At 41.9% G+C, this 21,083-nt stretch overlaps 1 protein-coding gene across 4 annotated transcripts in view; it reads left to right on the forward strand.

The window, feature by feature from the left end:
* PALM2AKAP2 (PALM2 and AKAP2 fusion) overlaps positions 1-21,083 on the forward strand; it is a 312,233-nt gene that overhangs the window by 142,744 nt on the left and 148,406 nt on the right. For all 4 annotated transcript variants that reach the window (XM_075208422.1, XM_075208430.1, XM_075208439.1 and 1 more), the window contains exons 4-6: positions 13,381-13,495; positions 15,537-15,558; positions 16,800-16,901. In XM_075208422.1, the coding sequence (XP_075064523.1) occupies positions 13,381-13,495; positions 15,537-15,558; positions 16,800-16,901 (239 nt within the window). The remainder of the gene's footprint in view (positions 1-13,380; positions 13,496-15,536; positions 15,559-16,799; positions 16,902-21,083) is intronic.

Here is a 21,083-nt window from a genome sequence, read left to right on the forward strand (position 1 = left end):
CAATGTAGCCACACACTGGTGGATATTACTTCAAACAATAACAGGAAAAAAGTGAGGGTGGATACTATAAATCCAACACATCCCTCAATGCAAGGGGCTTCCTGATTAGCCTGATTTTCCCAGACACTCTTAAACTAACCTTGAATTTGTCCCTCAGGAATGACACTAGGAGATTATTCTGACAGTCACTGAGTGAGCAGAAGGGCCAAACCTCTATCAATATTTTCTCTTATTTCTTAATAACGATGACAGTGTGGTGAAGCTCAAACTGTGTGCAGTCAATTAACTGTAGCTAATTTGACGTGCATCACATGGGGTTTTATGAGGTAAAACTGAGTGATTTAATGTAACGAATTACAGATTTGAATCACATAATTACATCAACACTTAAAATACATTGGACCCCAAAGTTAACATTTAAAGGATTACGTAAAATGGCCTATAGTTTTATCTACCCTGTGTCAGGTTTGAACACGAAGGATGAGTGAGATCCTGCTGTCTCAACTGGTATTCGCTAGACTCACCCAGAGGCGCGGAGTCTAACAGAGCGGAAGGAGATTTGGCCTTTAGCAGCTTCCACCCTGCAGGTCGCTGCCCCCTAGGGAAGTTCCCAGTGAGACAGAACAGAGAGGTGACTTAAAGAGGCAACTTGACACTGAGGAGTAAACCCAGTGAAGGGCAGGTACATGAGTCCTAGTAGAAGACTAGAGAAGAGGAGATGATGAGCCCAGACAGGTGCGGTGGCTAGGCAGAGATCAGAGGTACACAGTATATGCAGCAGACGATGAACCACAGCTATTATCACTTGGAGGGTGGACAGATCAGCGGTGTATATAGAGTAGTTAGCGGGTGTTGATCACAGCGATTACTACTAACTAGTGGAACAGGTGAGCAGATATCAGCGGTATCCAGGATATGCAGCAGATGGTGAACCACGGCTATTACCACTTGGAGGTGAAATGGATCAGCGGAGGTCAGCGGTGCATGCAGAGTAGATAGCGGGCGTTGATCAAAGCAATTACTACTAACGAGTGGAAAAGGTGAGCAGATATCAGCGGTATCCAGGATATGCAGCAGATGGTGAACCACGGCTATTACCACTTGGATGTGGAACGGATCAGCGGAGGTCAGCGGTGCATGCAGACTATGTAGCAGGGGTAGATCACAACGGAGAGAAGGAAGCTGTTTCAGGCCAGGTGAAGACTCGAAGAAACAGCACGGAAAGGGGAGGGGAGGAGCCTTATAAAGGAGCACTGACCAGTGGCTAGATAGGACAGGTAACACAGGTGAAGCATAGCACAAATGCAGATTGCTGCGTGCACAAAGAGGAGAATTAAGATGAGGGCAGGCGTGCCGATCCTCGAGTTCAGATACCCGGAGAGCGGTGTGGGACACCCTGCCACTGAAGCTTTGTTAAAAAAGTAAAATGTTGGAAATATTTCTCCTTCCTCTGTGACTCTGCAGCGTCAATTCCGATCTCATCCACTCACGCAATAACATATAATACATCCAGAACTGGGGATGCAAATTGGCCGCAGCATTTATCGATTACATAATGGTGAAAGGAGTTAGCAGCACATGTTTTTAACCATAGATACATAAATCTCTATGTAAATAACCTTAACTCTAACTTACATAACCCTTTAGGGACAGCCCTAAAAGTTATCGAAAAGTTAAGCATTCCCTGGAGTGACTGCAGCTGGCACAAAAGTAATCTTTACACCGTATGTACGGTATGTTCCAATGACCTTAAACTAATTTATCCATCTGAACTTCATCCTATTGGAATCTATTTCTATGCCCAAGAATGTCATGGATGAACTAAGGTGTTCTGTCTTATCCTGCTGAAATGGATCCCTGAAACAGCTCTTCCATTCAAGTAACCAGTATCGTAGATACTGGAGTGCCTCCAGCTCATGGAAAGAAAGTTAGTCAGACAGTGGATAACGAACTAAATCCCAATTTCCTTCCTTATAATCCACTCTAAGTAGGAGCGAAAGCTTTAAAGAAGGTACTTGGTATTGAACAACCCATGGGCAAACACTTGTCCACATAAATATTTTCATACCACACACATCTTAACAAGTATAAATATTGTGGATGCATTGGGAGCAAATGAAATAACTATATGAAACCCCACCCCAGTGACCCTACTCCCATCTATTGAACCCACAGGCCTCCTTCTTGTTGTGTCCCCATTGCTTCATTTCTTTGATTCCACCAATCTGGATTAGGCTTTGGAAGGGTCAGTGAAGACAGAGCTTTTTGACTTTTATGAGATATTATCAGGAGACTGTCCTAAAGATGTGGTAGGAGTCTTAGCTGTCTGTAATAGATTGGGAACATAAAAGCACAGCTGTAGAGTTTCTCACCATGTTCATGTGGATTTCCTTCTGGTGCGCTGGTTTACTCCCACAGTACAAAAATAAAGTGGTAGATTAATTGGAGAACAAACACTGTGGACACTATTCAAGATTCCGTAACTTCGTGCAAATTTCTTCAGCTGTCATACGGCATTTTTAGCAGCAAAATTCGATCTGGGATTATTATTGGATTAGGTGTTTAAGCTTTGCACACTATTGCCAAGAGCTCTATACCAATACTGCAGTATTGTTTATTTCATTATTTTTATATTTCTTTCACATTGTATGACTCACAGTTGTACCTATGTGATTTGGGACTTACTTGATTTTTGTTATTAATTTGTGTATTCTATCATAGCCTTGGATGTATTTGTCTTATTCATCGATTGATATTGTATCAATTGATATACACTCTTGTGAAGATCCTCCCAGCGCTGTATGTTTCCTTGTTTGTTATACATTTTCCGGGGATGTAACACCATCCTTTTACAGCTGCGGGTGGTGACTTACTTTTGAAGTGTGAAGGTAATTGTAGAGCCAGGTGATATTAGTTTGTGGTTTGTGTTCACTATTCAAGAGAGCCAAACATTGCAACTCACCTGTCGAATGTCCCTGTACTGTCTTCTCAGAATGAGTAGCCTGAAGCCATTGCAAATAGAATGTGGGGACATCCCACGGGTGAGAATTTTTGTCAGGCCACTTTTATTATTGAGTTGTGGAGAAACCCTTTAAATATTTTATGGGTGTAATGCATTAAATTGATGAGGTGTTCTAGAATAATTTTACATTTTGTCAATTAGTGGATCTGCTATAATACCTAATACAAAAACTCTCTTTATGTGTACACAGCTTTAAATTGCCTATGTATAAGGATGTTTGTGTATTAATATGCATCTGATAATTCAGAGACACTTAGGGGTCTAGTCATGAAACCAGCATGTTAGCCATCAATATGTACCACAGTGTTAACCCCCTCCCTCTCGAACATATTTTTCTGTTCACCAACAGCCTGGTGAGGCTTCAGCTGTATCCTACTGAAAAATACCAGCAACTCTTGATGAATTACCTAATGCTAGAGGTCTATGGGGACAGTGGAAAGTGCTGGTAATTAGGTTAATGCTGGAGAAATCTCTGATTTCTCCAACGTTAACCATTGATAAATAAGAAAATGTGGTGAAAGAACATTTTTCCGGTGTTGACACCATCATTTTGACTCTTCACCACTTAAATAGACCCCATAGACCACAAACATTTATTTGCAGACTGCAAGGAAATATGCACATTTTTTTGTACTTGTATACTTTTCTATTTAATTTTGAAGTATACCTTTTATACATGCTGTTGTTAAGAACAGACCACAGACTGGATAGTGCGTCTGCTATTTATTACACATATTCATATAGGTTATAGAATCACACAATAAACCACAAGAGGTAAGATTGCTTTGCTGTCAAAATCAGATTGAAGGTGTGTATGCGATTATGATAAGACTCTCTATAATTCATTAATAGGACTGTATGATTGCAAGCAGAAAACTATGCTCTTGATTCCTAGTGGGAAACAACAGTTACATTATGATGTCCTCCTGTGTACCAGAGCAAACTATCTGTTTTTATTGCATTTTGTTTGTTTTCTTCATTCACGGCTTTTAGAGATATATTGTATTTTTAGGACAATAACTGTTCATTTGTAGTTCAATGGAAGTTATTGATGCTCTATTGCAGTAACACTGGAAGCTGTTTAAATTTGTCTTATTTAAGACTGATACAACATATTTTGTACTTTTATATTGGCGTTTAATGGGAACCCAAATGACCTGTCACTACATAATGGTTTCCATCAAGTATTTTGCCTTTCCGTTTTAAATATCCACCCTTTAAAAAATATGGATACTCCCAATGTTGATTACAAATATGTCATATTTAATGACATCATTAATTACTTCCTGTGGGAAACAGCCTTTACCCGGTTATCACTACAAGACTGTGACTAAAGGGCCAATATCAGAAATGTTTAAAAAGGAAACAGAGTTATCTTTCATTGAAGGAAAAACATTTAGGTAAAACTAAACAAACTCTTGAAGGAGAAAAAAAGGCGAGGTTGACCAAACACCACATCGTTTTAAACAATTGGTGATGTGATTAATTTACTTTATACAATTTACTGAGAAATAGAACCCTGGTAAACATTATTAATATACTTCACTGGCCTGTTGAAAAATGACAAGCACTAAACACAAAATAACATGCAAATAAAACTCTACTATTCAGGAAAATGGAATTCTACGTAATGACATTGGCATGTAAGCCTTTATTGAGTCAATGCTTTACCAATTGGGCATTTATAACAGGCCACTGGCTTGTACTGGAACATAATATCCACATACAGGGGCGGGCTGGCCCAGGGGGCAGGGGGGCATATGTCCCCCGGGCCGGAGAGAAGAATAGTATTTTGGGCCGCCTGGTGGTCCAGTGGTAATGCGATGGAGACAGCCTTTGCGGTCTGTGCAGGGGCTGTCACATGGCGTAGTACTCACAGCAGCCGCATCATTCATTCATAGAATATTGTACTACAGCTTGTAGATGGATGATGCCCCTGCAGTGAGTACTACGCAATGTGACAGACTGCAAAGGCTGTCTCCATCGCATCTCGGTAAGAGCTTCAGATCACAGTGTCATGTGACCGCAGTGGTCACATGGTACACAGTGTAGGCGGAGCTGATGGAGTTCTGTGCAGGAGCTGCAGCATGTCTATCTATGCCTGGAGTTACTCATGTAGAAAAAGGTAAGAGGAAGGGGTACTGTGATGGTGGTGCTAGCATGTGTGAAGGAGGGGGGAAGGGGATAGGTGGGCATGTGTGGCTATAGGTGCTGGGGGCAGAGGGGGGGCATGTGTGACTAAAGATGCTGGGGGCAGAGGGGGGGCATGTGTGAATAAAGGTGCTGAGGGCAGAGGGTGGCATGTGTGACTAAAGGTGCTTGGGGAAAAGGGGGGCATGTGTGACTAAAGGTGCTGAAGGCAGAGGGGGGGCATGTGTGACTAAAGGTGCTGGGGGCAGAGGGTGGCGTGTGTGACTAAAGGTGCTTGGGGCAGAGGGGGGGCATGTGTGACTAAAGGTGCGGGGGCAGAGGGGGGTATGTGTGATTAAAGGTGCTGGGGGAAGAGGGGGGCATGTGTGACTAAAGTTACTGGGGAAAGAGGGGGCATGTGTGACTAAAGGTGCTTGGGGCAGAGGGGGGGCATGTGTGACTAAAGGTTCGGGGGCAGAGGGGGGTATGTGTGATTAAAGGTGCTGGGGGAAGAGGGGGGCATGTGTGACTAAAGGTACTGGGGGAAGAGGGGGCATGTGTGACTAAAGGTGCTGGGGGAAGAGGGGGGCATGTGTGACTAAAGTTACTGGGGGAAGAGGGGGACATGTGTGACTAAAGGTGCTGGGAGAAGAAGGGAGGCATGTGTGACTAAAGGTGCTGGGGCAGAGGGGGGGCATGTGTGACTAAAGGTACTGGGGGAAGAGGGGGGCATGTGTGACAAAAGGTGCTGGGAGAAGAAGGGAGGCATGTGTGACTAAAGGTGCTGGGGCAGAGGGGGGGCATGTGTGACTAAAGGTGCTGGGGGGCAGAGAAGAGCATGTGTGATTAAAGGTGCTGGGGGAAGAGGGGGGCATGTGTGACTAAAGGTGCTGGGGCAGAGGGGGGGCATGTGTGACTAAAGGTGCTGAAGGCAGAGGGGGGGCATGTGTGACTAAAGGTGCTGGGGGCAGAGGGTGGCGTGTGTGACTAAAGGTGCTTGGGGCAGAGGGGGGGCATGTGTGACTAAAGGTGCTGGGGGAAGAGGGGGGCATGTGTGACTAAAGGTACTGTGGGAAGAGGGGGCAAGTGTGACTAAAGATGCTGGGGGAAAAGGGGGGCATGTGTGACTAAAGGTACTGGGGAAAGAGGGGGCATGTGTGAGTAAAGGTGCTTGGGGCAGAGGGGGGGCATGTGTGACTAAAGGTGCGGGGGCAGAGGGGGGTATGTGTGATTAAAGGTGCTGGGGGAAGAGGGGGGCATGTGTGACTAAAGGTACTGGGGGAAGAGGGGGGCATGTGTGACTAAAGGTACTGGGGGAAGAGGGGGCATGTGTGACTAAAGGTGCTAGGGGAGAGGGGGGGCATGTGTGACTAAAGGTACTGGGGGAAGAGGGGGGCATGTGTGACAAAAGGTGCTGGGAGAAGAAGGGAGGCATGTGTGACTAAAGGTGCTGGGGCAGAGGGGGGCATGTGTGACTAAAGGTGCTGGGGGGCAGAGGGGGGGCATGTGTGACTAAAGGTGCTGGGGGCAGAGGGGGGCATGTGTGATTAAAGGTGCTGGGGGAAGAGGGGGGCATGTGTGACTAAAGGTGCTGGGGCAGAGGGGGGGGGCATGTGTGACTAAAGGTGCTGGGGGCAGAGGGGGGGGGGCATGTGTGACTAAAGGTGCTGGGGGAAGAGGGGGGCATGTGTGACTAAAGTTACTGGGGAAAGAGGGGGCATGTGTGACTAAAGTTGCTTGGGGCAGAGGGGGGGCATGTGTGACTAAAGGTGCGGGGGCAGAGGGGGGTATGTGTGATTAAAGGTGCTGGGGGAAGAGGGGGGCATGTGTGACTAAAGGTGCTGGGGGAAGAGGGGGACATGTGTGACTAAAGGTGCTGGGGGAAGAGGGGGACATGTGTGACTAAAGGTGCTGGGAGAAGAAGGGAGGCATGTGTGACTAAAGGTGCTGGGGCAGAGGGGGGGCATGTGTGACTAAAGGTACTGGGGGAAGAGGGGGGCATGTGTGACAAAAGGTGCTGGGAGAAGAAGGGAGGCATGTGTGACTAAAGGTGCTGGGGCAGAGGGGGGGCATGTGTGACTAAAGGTGCTGGGGGGCAGAGAAGAGCATGTGTGATTAAAGGTGCTAGGGGAAGAGGGGGGCATGTGTGACTAAAGGTGCTGGGGCAGAGGGGGGGGGCATGTGTGACTAAAGGTGCTGAAGGCAGAAGGGGGGCATGTGTGACTAAAGGTGCTGGGGGCAGAGGGTGGCATGTGTGACTAAAGGTGCTTGGGGCAGAGGGGGGGCATGTGTGACTAAAGGTGCTGGGGGAAGAGGGGGGCATGTGTGACTAAAGGTACTGTGGGAAGAGGGGGCATGTGTGACTAAAGGTGCTGGGGGAAAAGGGGGGCATGTGTGACTAAAGGTACTGGGGAAAGAGGGGGCATGTGTGAGTAAAGGTGCTTGGGGCAGAGGGGGGGCATGTGTGACTAAAGGTGCGGGGGCAGAGGGGGGTATGTGTGATTAAAGGTGCTGGGGGAAGAGGGGGGCATGTGTGACTAAAGGTACTGGGGGAAGAGGGGGCATGTGTGACTAAAGGTGCTGGGGCAGAGGGGGGGCATGTGTGACTAAAGGTACTGGGGGAAGAGGGGGGCATGTGTGACAAAAGATGCTGGGAGAAGAAGGGAGGCATGTGTGACTAAAGGTGCTGGGGCAGAGGGGGGAATGTGTGACTAAAGGTGCTGGGGGGCAGAGGGGGGGGGGCATGTGTTACTAAAGGTGCTGGGGCAGAGGGGGGGGCATGTGTGACTAAAGGTGCTGGGGGAAGAGGGGGGCATGTGTGACTAAAGGTGCTGGGGGCAGAGGGGGGGGGCATGTGTGACTATAGGTGCTGGGGGCAGAGGGAGGCATGTGAGATTAAAGGTGCTGGGGGAAGAGGGGGGCATGTGTGACTAAAGGTGCTGGGGGAAGAGGGGGGCATGTGTGACAAAAGGTGCTGGGGCAGAGAAGGGGCATGTGTGACTAAAGGTGCTGGGGGCAGAGGGGGGGGGGGCATGTGTGACTATAGGTGCTGGGGGCAGAGGGAGGCATGTGGGATTAAAGGTGCTGGGGGAAGAGGGGGGCATGTGTGACTAAAGGTGCTGGGGGAAGAGGGGGGCACGTGTGACTAAAGGTGCTGGGGGCAGAGAGGGGGGCATGTGTGACTAAAGGTGCTGGGGGCAAAGGAGGGGCATGTGTGACTAAAGGTGCTGGGCAGAGGTGGGGTGTGACTAAAGCATGTGGGCAGAGGGGGGGAATGTGTGACTAAAGGTGCTGGAGGAAGAGGGGGGCCTGTGTGACTAAAGGTGTTGGGGGCAGAGGGGGGCATGTGTTGCTAAAGGTGCTCCGGGGCAGAGGGGGGCATGTGTGGCTAAATGTGCTGGGGCAGAGGGGGGAGGCATGTGTGACTAAAGCATGTGGGCATAAAGAGGGATCTAATTGTAAAACGTGGGTTATATATTGATTTAATGCTGGGGATTGTTGTTTTCTAAGTTTTGTAAATTTTATGTACCCATTTTTTATTCTTTTTTACCATATAGGGCCTCCAATATTCCAAGGATCCAGACAACCAGCAACGGAACTAAAGTAACCAGCAGCCACAAGTGGTGACAGTGACAAGACAGGTAGGAGAGAGCAGGACAGTCTGCCAACTGTCCTGAATCTGGTGGGACAGTCCCAAATTTGGGTGACTGTTTTGCTTAGGACAGTTGGGAGGTATGTCCTGCTTCACCGTGTACTGCTCGTGAAGGCAGAACTGTGTGCACCTAACAGTATTGCACACAGTATTGTCTGTGTATTTGTCTAAAATGATAACCATGTTACATCATAGGGGATTACCCTGTCTAAAGTGCCCAGGCCCCCCAGAGTCTTAATCCAGCTCTGGGCCTGGGCATAAAAATATATATATGGATTAAGCAACACTAAAATAGCCTCTTTTAATATAAATAAATATTGTACCAAAAATAGATATTGTACCCTTTAAGGATGGGCCGCTACTTGTGGGCCAGTGCTGTGTGCTTGCCCCCCGGGCAAAAGTCTGCCAACCCTCCCATATCCACATACATGTTTTTGTCCTTGTTTGGAATCTTCAGCTCAGGATAACATGTTCTACTTAGCATTTGAAGCACAATAGAATCATCTTTATGAAAACATTGAGTAGACAATATGCAGATTATTAATGATGGGATAGGTTGCTTAATATCAATTACTTTATATCATACAGTGCAAACAATTACAAAATATCAGAGTAAGAGTTATATTTTAGGTGCCTCAGGCAAGGAATCTTTGCCACCTACTGTACCTCCTATCATATTGTGGGAGCTCAAAAGTTAAATTTTTTATTTAATGTAGATTTAGCAAACACTGCAGGCACTAGGTTGTGGTTGATTGAACCTCATAAGCTTTTGCAGGCGCTCCAATAGCCATGTTCTCCCCATGTTTTCTTGTGGGTTTTTAGCAAGCTCCAGGATTATATAAGGACTGTTAGTATTGGAGGTTGTTGGGGCATCTTGCCTTTTGTGGTCTGTCCCTATGTGATGACACGATTCGCATTTTCTCACATGAAGGGACAGTGATGACATGAATCGTGTCATTAAGCTCCTGCTCTCTTTACAAGATCTAGGATGGTCTCCTTCTCTTTTGGGAATCCAGGTAATTTTCTCAAATTTTGGGAGTCTCTCGGATGTTCCGGAGAGTAGGTATGAATGCCCTACATTGTACCTGGTCTGAGAATTCCATTCTTAATCCTAGTCAAAGATCTTATCCCAGTCCTATTTCTAGCATGTGGCCTTGTGCATTCTCTTTATGTATTAATCTGTGTCTTCAGGAGTGGTGGAGGTGTCAGGACCTTCCCCATTCTAGTGTTAATCTTGCCTCAGCCCTATCTGATATCCTTTGTAATATCTGTGCCCTGTTTATGTTTTAATTTCACTGATAATAACCCCTGTTTGCCTGACTACCCATTTTGGTTTTGACCCTAGTTGTATGACTATCCACTATTCTGCCCCTGACCAGTTATTCAAACAACATAAGGAAATGGTAGAAAATATTGAATAAACTACTTGAAACAAATTTACATGTCATAAATTCTTCCCAAAATTTTGAAGACACATACTAGGATAAATGAAGAGATATTAGAGGTGTTTATGTACTATGAATTTATTTTTTTAATTAGAAAAAAATGTTTTTTTATTAGGTTCCTAAAGACTCATATGATTTAAAGCAATACACACTTTCATTGCAATATAATACATTAGTGTGGAGAGAGAGAGAGAGAGATGACTAAATTACTTTATTAACATAATTAAATTACTTTTTATACACTACTTTACATGTGGAAATTTTAACAACGAAGTATAATGAATAAATAACTATTATCAATCACTATATTAAAGGAACTAAACAATTTATTTATACTCTACAATATATGTATAAGTTCTTCCATTGAAGTTACATTGCTGGGCATGGTCCCCGCAAGATGCGCTTATATATGTGGCTGCAAAATACTGTCACAGTTTCCAGACCACCCAGCAAGTCACATGTTCCAGGTCACCCAACAGGTGCATAAGGAGAGTTCACATACTGTTACTGTGTCCAGAGCAACCAGCAAGTGTACAGGTGTATTGCCAACTGTCACATTTTGAAGAAAACAATGGTAATACATTGTTGTAAATGGCTGGTGGACATTTTGCAAAATAACTCTGAAACAATGAAACAGTTTACAACGCCAATATTTTTCTGCAAATCTACAGAACAAGACCTTTAATTTTGTATATGAGGTGCCAAGGAAGATAATGCAGGGAGTATGCACTGGCTATCATGTATGGCATTGTTAACAAGTTACCATTCTGCAATTTTTGTCATAATTCCAGCCAAATAACAGCCTGCATAAACTGTTCACTATAATGTTTCCTAAACACGTGTCAAATATAATTATGTAGGAAGAAACCAAGGATATTCATTTATTTTTGTACATATGAGGAAGGAAGTTAATTCCATGTAAAATGTTACAATGTAATGCTAACGGTAAAAACAAAGCTGTTTCATTGTTTGATATTATAGCATTACATTATGCATACCCACACCTGAAGCTACATCTCTTTGTTATTGCCCTTTACTATTGTATATTCTTTAGAAACAAACATGTGATGGATTACTAAGATACAGATTTTATTTGATATAGTGAATGATGTAGTAATATTGGGTGTATAATGGTGCTGTACAATTTACGACTCAGTTTCCTAATACAGAAGACTTGGAGCACACACTGAGGTGATAATGATAAAATTATGGGATCATAGAGTTGCAAAATATATATTGGTTATTACCATGACACTTCTAGAATGCAGGTAACTCGGAGCATAAGGAAGGATTCCAAGCAACCTAAGTTGGTTCGTTACTGTGACACAATATTTAAAGTCACTATTTAAATCAATAATTTTGACTATGTAAACTAGTTACAACTCTGATGAAGGGACATATGGAATGTGCTTTGGTCTGCACATAGTGGGGGCCTGGTTACACTTCCTGCTGAACTCCAATCCTTGCTCTTGCAATGCTTGGTTTGAGAGCACAGCTAACAATTTGTCACCGAGGGCAGGTTTTTTTCTAAATTACTGTAAATTTTCTCCACCCCCCTTTTTCCTGACAATAAGTCTTTGTGATTGACCTCACTTTGTTTGCACTTCAATATCAGTAATTTTGTGCATAATTATAAATAACAATTTATTCAGTAATGCCCCACTCAAGATTTTTATTTTAATACAGGCCATTGTAAAATAATGTTGTGCTTTTATGCTTATATCCTGTCACAAGTAATGCCAGATGGCCTTGTAGACTTAAGTGGGAGCAAGATATTGGTCAGATCACAGAAGAATAGTGGGACTTTCTTGCATAGAGTGTACTTCACACCACTCAACATATTTAAAATTGGGAAGAGGAACAATTCGGAATGTCCAAAATGTGGGAACTCCTGGTTCATTTTGGCATCTGCTGTGAGAGAATCCCAGGGTTAATAGACTCAGGATGGCAGTATTGAACTGTATTTTTACAGCAGGGTTTGGTTTCCTCCAGATAAATCTAAGGATGTGTTTATTTCATCATCATCATAATCATCATCAACATTTGGGATAGCATTGAAAGCATGTATTATAATATATTTATAAATATGTATATATTTAATTTGTTGCCTTTGGCCATGGTCACCATAGCAAGGAAATGGATATCTCAAAAGTCACCTTATTTTTCATAAATGGGTGCCCATGATCAATGATGCCGTGAGTCACGAAAGTTTTACATGTTCTAGTAGAAACTCCCTTCAGAAATAAAATAAAATTTGGGCACACTGACCAAGTCAATATGTACATTGAGCTCCCAGGAGGATGAGTGAGGCTGAATGGTCCTTGGGGTGTCAGGTCCTGTGTATACTCTTTATGTTACAATTTATTTCCAACATATTTATACTTTAATGTGGCCAAGATAATCTGGGCTGAATTTCTTACTGAATATGTAAATGTAATTTCATATCTACAGTTTAGTGCATCCTTAACTACCTCTTGGTTCTTCAGTTGTTGGTGTTGATACCTCAGGTAAACTAGTTAGTTAGTTGTTTTTACTTACAAAGCCAAGTTTTGTTTTATATTGTATTTTGTTTGGTCGATGTTGTTTGATTGCTTATGTCTACAACCTTGAAAATCTTTTAATAAACTTACGTGATATAAGAAAAATAAAGACAAATTCTTACATGTATGGTAAACATGATCAAAATAATAGTATACAGTAGGTGTTTGTTAATAAAGAGAACTTGATTGTATAAAAGTATTTTTTATTGATTTCATTGATGTTCTCAAACAATGCAATAATTACAAGTATTATGTGAAGGTTTTCTTGGACATATTTTTGTTTAATCTATTGTAACTGGGAGAGTAAATCATTATTTCTACAATGAAGGTCACTCCCATTATCAACTTTTGCTCTGTGACCTCTTAGCATCATGAACTCTTATTAGGACAGAAAGGAAACTATAGCAACACAACTGAATGCAGCTATGTATCATATGTTAACTATGCTATGATGTTCCACCTTTTACAGGAGCTTCAATGAGAATTTTAGAATATATCATTTACAATCGAAACAGTAGATGAAATAGTATAGTGAATGCTAAAATCTTACTTACTTCTGTTAATATATATTATTCCAATTGTGTTTTATAGATTGGAGCAGGACATAGAACAACTAGAAAATGAAGAATCTCTTATATCTGCCAAAGAACAAATTCTGAGAGAAAAGCTAAAAGAGACTGAATTATCATTTGTAGATTTGCAAAAGGTATGATATTATCTTGGCTGTATGAGTAGTAAGATTCAAACATCTATGGGCATCAGGATTTCTGTAGACGTCCATCAATCAATTAGAAAACAGTTTGAGACTCTAGTGTAAGGATTTCAGATCTGGATTTACCCATTTATTTTTTGGTGAGCGCCTCCTGTTTATGGCAGCAATATTGCACATAGTGTATAAAAGAGAAGTGATGCTATATTGTTATACATAGATATAAAACTTGTCTCAAAATATCTCCCTAATCGACACCTCTATTCTGCACAAGATCTGCGTCTCTCATCCACACTCATTTCCTGCTCCCACTTTCAGGTAAAGGACTTTTTTCAGGCTGCACCCACTTTGTGGAAATCCCTCCCTTGTATAACAAGTCTTCTTTAGTCTTCAAACCTTCAAGCGATCTCTGAAAACCTATGTTTTCAGGTTAGCTTATCAAATTCCTAAACCACCCACTTAGCCTCCCTAGGTTACCCTATTACCACCCTTCACAGTTCACACAAGACAACAACCCTTTCACCAATATTGCTGTGTGACTGGATCTTATGGCCCACAAAGCACTCAATGAACATTACCACAAGGAAAAAAGGAGGCATAGTAGTAGTTCTAAGCTCCAACACACCCAGCCAACTTGGGCTTGCTGGGGCCAGTGATGCCTCTATTAAAATGCATTTTTTCTTTACTTTTAAGCAATATTACCCCAACACTCTCCAAACTCGGGTATTGGAAAGAGCCCAAGTTCTATCAGCAGCCTGTTTTTTTCTAGGGGTTGGGAACATTCTTTTTGCGGGCCCCATTCCCCTAGGGCAGTGGATCCCAAACTTTCTCAGTTCCAGGCACCCTTAGGTTCTCCATAATTTTTTCAAGGCACACCTAAGCCAAAATAATTACTAAGTAGCATCCCAGGAAGCCGCAGCGCACTGTTTGGGAACCACTGCTCTAGGGTATTCAGCCCCATGGAGAATAGGCTGGGGCTGTGTCCCATTGTGACAGGGGGATGAAATGCTATGGGTTTCCCTGTTATAGTGTGACCAGGCCAATCTATCATTGCCTGCAGGGCCATCTTAACAACATTATGGGCCCCCGGGCAAAGCAGTGCACCGGGGCCCATATATATATATATATATATATATATATATATATATATATATATATGTATAGAGATATAGATATATAGAGATAGATAGATGTACTTGCTCAGTGACCCTTGAAAGTTTTTTTTGCAGGTTTTTTCTATTGCAGGATTATTTATTCTAATTAAGAGCCCTGCCTATGGGGCCCCCATGCCCCGTGGGGCCCCCAGGCACCTGCCCATCGTGCCCAATGGAAAAGATGGCCCTGATTGCCTGGTGCTGAAACCCCATGCTGTTCACCCCCCCGCTTTAGTGGTAACAAGCCCAGGACATGAGTGCTAGTGCTCAGCATTTTATATTTTAAAATTCAAGTCATCATTGTCATTTTGATGATGATAAATGATGTCTCTAATATGCAGACAATAAACTTACAGTGTGATACTTAAATGTGTAATTTTTGCAGCACACGTTTTATGTGTACATTTTGGGCAAATGCGTCCAACTCTAAATGACCCCTATAATATCAATGTTACAGATCAGTCTTTTTGGTGAAAAGCATCTGAAACGAACTCATTTTTATTTTAAAAATATAAAAAAAATATAAAAAATAAGGACAGATTACATATTAATATATACTGTATACTAATTGTATAGCTCTCTGCGTTGAATGATGAGTCATATAAGTTCACTAACTCTATGCAGGAGTGGTACAGTGTTATCCCATTTTCTCCCATCCTTTTATATAAAGAAGGAGAAAATAGGAGAAAGCGATTTACAGTACTACAAAGAATACAGAAAGTAGATCACAAAATCACATACATATATACATAGCTAAATCAAATGATAAATAATATTTAAGCATTTTCAGCCCACTTGAATTAGTAATCACTCAGCTGCAAAAAATGTATAAAGTATCACTACTCTAAACAATTCTGAAATATTTATCTTTCATTTTTCTATAGAGCTTGTCAAATCAGGATAAAGGTAAGATACACTATTATATTGCTAATTTGAACTCGTATTAATACCTGTAGTTCATGGTTAAATTTTATCTGTCAGGGTCAAAATTAATAATGGATTTTCTTAAGAAAATTGGTTCAATTCCATACAATGCAGTATGTGCTAAAACATCCTTGTGTAGCAGGACATTACATTTTATTAACAACTATGGACACCCATTTTTAGGTCGTGCCATATGATTTGAATACCCTGCACTGATAAAATAACTGATTTTACTGTGAATTATAGACTGAGAACTAACGTTGAATGTGATTATGTTGTAACTACTATATTTAGCCTTAATCCAATTTAACATGAATCCCCTGGGTTTATGTATATATGTTGTAAATGCAGTCAGAATGTCTACATGCTAACAGGTTACTAACTGGTTGTCCTCTGTGCATGGTGACCTTTATCTATTTGAATGAGTGTTCAATACGTAAATTGTAAGCTATTTTAAGCACGAATTAAAATGCTCTTATATTGATGATTGTTCAGCAGAAGAAGCTGAGCAGGAGAGGGTCAGCAGGGCAGGGAGGGAGCGGAGCTCACTGATAACAGACACCTTGCTTTCCTGTGTATCATGAAGAGCAGTGACACTTCCTGGATGCTCCTCTTGTGCATCTTTGTCAGGAGGAGCTTCCAGAAAGAGAATCATCCTGTATTATAAACAGGGAATTATGGTACAGTGGCTGGAAGAATAGTACCATCTTGGGTCCTAATGTGGGACATTGTCAATGCCCAGTAACCGCACACCTGTGACCTGTCCATGGCTGGACTTAATCTTAACAAGAGTAATGGTGTGAGGAGGATATTGTTTGGCTAATCAGGGGATTTTGTTTACTTTGATGAACTGACAACCAATAATAACTAATATTAAGCACATTTTTTATCTTCTCTTTCAGTTGAATTTCGTTACATATAGTGTTATGATAATTCAATTTTGCCTCACTCCATAAAATTCCAGAAATTCTCTAAAACTGTGTGGACCTATTACAGAGCTTGAGGGATCTGGACCTGTTCCCTCCTGCCTCAGCTAGTCTATTGAGCTCCAATCACAAGGCAATAAATGGGCACTTTTTGTCCTCTGATCCAGCAGTTCAGTAGAACGCTCTGATGCCTATTGTGCAAGCTGATAAGTTAACTCTGCTGCTGTCTAAGCACAGCTTGAGCTTGGGGCTCCACAGTGTTGCTAACCTAACCTTGTTTATTCTCTCTTATACCAGATGCAGTGAACTATATCTACTCCCAGATCCCTGACCTCACACAGCTATACTCTCATCAACCAGAAACATCTCTTGTTTGTGACAGACCAGCAAGAATAGCTGGTAAGTATATTATGCCTCATTTATGGGGGCACATGTACAATAGTTAATATTAAAGCTCTCAAAAATGTAGTAAAATGCTTCGTGATTCATAGATCAGTAAATCATTTTTTTAGTGTACAAATGGTGCATTATTTTCACACATTTTGTTTCTGGTATTTAAAAATTGACTTTTTAAGAGATTACAGTACTTTATTAACCAATTGTAATTATTCATGTTCAGTTAGCCAAAAAAGTACATATGTCAAAGTAAAAAAAGTGTGTCTTACTTATATCAATGGCTAACATAATTCAAACTGTACTGTCTATAGTAAAACAAAATTTTAATGCATCTAGTATTTTGGGGAAATGTATATATATTCTTGACACTTGTTGCTCAATAAATATATTGACATATAAGCAAGCTTTCTCTGCAATATACAGTATGTTCATCAACAACAACTTGCATAATAATTCTGTTGTGAGAATTAGTATATTTCTACTATTTTGAATCCTAAACACATTTGTGCTTCAGTATCTGCGCAGCCCAAAATATAGAAATTTGCAAATCTTTCATATTTTTCAATGTTATGATGTTCGATAGACAATCTAGATTAGATACTAAGTCCAAATGGACATATATCATATATCATGTATATCTGGCAATGACATATTTTTATTGTACAGGGATATGGTCTGTGGGCAGCATCATACTGCCACGTCCACCACCTACTCATTTTATGAATAGAATGCAAAGTAACTTGCATATAGTTTATTGTCCCTGTATTCATAAATTATAAAGTCTAGTATTCTAGTAATGATGTGGACTGAATTGTCTAGCCAGCCTTTTTTTTACTGGTAAGATACTGAAGCAGTAAATGCATTGTAGCTGCATTGATTGTCAGTACAACTGTATGTTTGATGCATTAAAAAATTCTGAACATATGAAGTTAATTGTCCACATGACTGAATGCAGTGAGGAGGTGAAAGAGTCATGTTGCCTTCAAGATATCTTTTCATACATGTGATTAGTTGTGTGAGTTTATGCATACGAATGACTGTGTTACCTAATGAAGGACAGTGTCCCTCTCCTAGGTTTATATAATTATGGTGCCCCATCCTCTCTTCTGGGTTGAATCCTGTAGTGTGAATTTACATCTACTTTAAGTCTCTGGTTCCAGGCCAAACCAGTGAGGCATCCTTTATGTGTTGCCTAAACAGTGAAAGACAAAAGCAGCACCAATGTAAAGAGTAAGGAGTCAGGTCCAAGCACAAGCTTGCTTGTTCTAGAAGTAAGGGTGCCACATTTCCTCCTGTGTTTCTGGCATATTAATAAACTTGGCATCCCAGTTTACTTACCAAGCCAATAAATACCAGCCAGGCGGCAACCTAAGATGGAGGTGCACTGTAACACTATCAGGGTCTTTTGCCAGAGTGAATGAACCTGTGGTCTTGCCTTTGTAAGATAGATGTATTATTTAGACATCAATCCATCGTTACAGACATCCCATCAGGAGAAATTTTCTGTAGTGTGTACGCAGCTTTACACTTGAGTCTTGGAAGGTTTATTGAGCTATACTTAGCACTAATTCCAGCTTACCCCTTTTTGTGTATATAAATGTTAAAACTTTTCTATCCACGAACTTAGTTCTGCAACAGAATTGTCTGTGCAGGCATTCTTCCTTTCTGTGCTGGAAAACTTCTCAACATACACCCCAATAATGTTGGTGCCAACCACTGTGCTAGTATCTTTAAGTTTGATAGCAAAGTATACAGGCCTCTTGGAGTATTGTACCAGGGCTACACTACTTATGTGATCTAGTAACACTACTGTACAGAATGTATCTGGCATTTGGCAGTAGGGATAGGGTCCATGTGCTTTAGAGAACTATGTTATCTAGCTAATTTGCATAACAGTCAGATATATGTTTCTTTCTAATGGTTGGACTATCATACTCCTCTTTGTCTTCTTGTGATGACATATACTAGTAGAAGCAAAATAAGGCCAATGAAACATTGTTTCATGCTAGGATATTTGGCATTCCATAGCCATTATATAATGTATGTTATTGTGTATTTAAAACACATAGGGGGGTATTCAATTGTTGCTCCAGCCGCCGGAAGAATGAGCGCGTTAAAACTATTACCGTTTATACTGTAATTACTCGCTGAATTTCATCTCGCAGCTCATGAAATTCAGCGAGTAAACTACCGTATTAACGGTTTTTACGCGCAAGTTTACCGTATAAACGGTAATAGTTTTAACGCGCTCGTTTTTTTGCGGTCCGGAGCAACAATTGAATACCCCCCATAGGGGGGAATTCAATTGGCCGCGTTACTTGAAAAAGTAACGCGGCCTGCGCACTATTACTGTTATTATGGTAATAGTGCGCGTAAATACCATTATTATGGTAGTTTTAACGCCGGCTTTTTGTTCGCAGCTCCCTGAGCTTTGAGCAGAAAGCCGGGTTAATATTACCGTAGTAACGGTTATAGTTTTTATGCTGCGGCACTTCAGGGGGAATTGAATTCCCCCCATATAGTATAAAACACGTTTTACATATAATCTAATTTTGATTAATTGGTGAGCCTTATATTGTATTATGGTTTATTGATGTTTCTATATATTCTTAGAGCTGTTCATTTTTAAGGAGTGGGGTTATGCAGAAGTGAGATTACAAGTATTCATTAATTAAATTATCTCACAAAATGAAATCTTATTCTTCTACTGAATTTGAAAGGCAGCTACTCTGTAATTAGTAATGAATGCCCTCGCTACTCTCAATTCCTCCTATACTTTGGAGCAAATTTCTGCTCCTCCGCAAACTCATGCACCTTGGTAGAAAGCTAAGAGTACTTGTGCAAATTGAGGCACACAGCAACACCAAAGAGAATTTTGTGCTGCACCATAGCCATTTTGCACTTTTGTAAATGAGGCCCACAGTGCAATATCATTGTGGACGAGCACGAACCCCCTCCCTTATGGTTTGAAACCTGAAGGGGCAAGCATTTCAACCTGCTCAGCCAAGTATATAACAATATCATCCTACAAGTGCTTCTTACTGATGCCCTAAACACTAAGGGTAAAGGGGACAGGCAGTAGTAGATGTAGATTACCTGGGGCACCGAACTATACATATATATCTCAAACGTTCAGTATCTTGCAATGCGTTGTGTGCCGCATAATGTACATTTGACATGAGATTGTTGTGGTCCTTAGTCTCATTAAGCCCTCCCACCACCCCAACTCTCCCTCCCCTTGCCACATATGCCCCTCACACTGCCCTTTCACATATACTTGCCACCCTCCCACCCCTTGTCACATATGACACCCTCCCTTTCATGTCATGTGATATATGCACTTATTCTCCCTATGTCACGTATGCCATAAGCTCACCATTCCCTTTCCAACTTCCTCTACAGGTTTTAACTTGCTCTGGTATCTGCTGGAGAAGGGCTCTGGTCTTCACAGTAGCGCCTAACATTGTTGATCTATGTAGGGAGCAGCTATGCGTAGATCTCTAGCAACTCCCACTGATGACATCATCAATGCCAGTGGCGGAATTACCGTGCAGGTGCAGTGCATCGGGGCCCCTGGAGATAACTGCCGCAGGGGGAACTAGCAAGCTGTGGGCCCTGGTTCTTTCCTGCCCGCTTCCCTGCAGCGGGGCCCACAGCTTGCTAGTTCCGTCTCTGATCAATGCTCTGCACAGACCATCAAGGAGTTATAGCATAAGCTGCTAATTTATAGAGTAGTGGAGTTCTCTGAAATTTTTAATAAACACTCTTGCAGTGAAGGGGAGACCTGAGCCTGGAAGCCTTCATCCCATTGGACACACAGTAGCGTAGTCCTGGGCCAACCAGGCCTATGAGGAAAGAAAACAAAGAAATAGGAGGCGGGTCCCCATTGTTGATTGGGCCGGAGCTGTGAGCACCCATATTGCTATTATTATATGCCACTGGGTGCAAGTGTACATAATTTATGATGGTGTGGTGGAAAAAAATTATTAGCAGTTTAGTGCTTCTTTTACTTTACTTTCATAATACAGCAACTAAAATCCTAATATTAAAGAATTGCAAATCACCTTATTATCAAGGTACTAGTTTTTTTTAAAACAAAATTGGTTGGAGTTCCTTATTTCATTTTGCATTTATATCTGATATTTGCCATGGACCAATGACTAACTCATAACCAGGTTGGGAGTC

This window comes from Mixophyes fleayi, chromosome 1 (genome assembly GCF_038048845.1).
Source record: "Mixophyes fleayi isolate aMixFle1 chromosome 1, aMixFle1.hap1, whole genome shotgun sequence".
NCBI classification, from domain to species: domain Eukaryota; kingdom Metazoa; phylum Chordata; class Amphibia; order Anura; family Limnodynastidae; genus Mixophyes; species Mixophyes fleayi.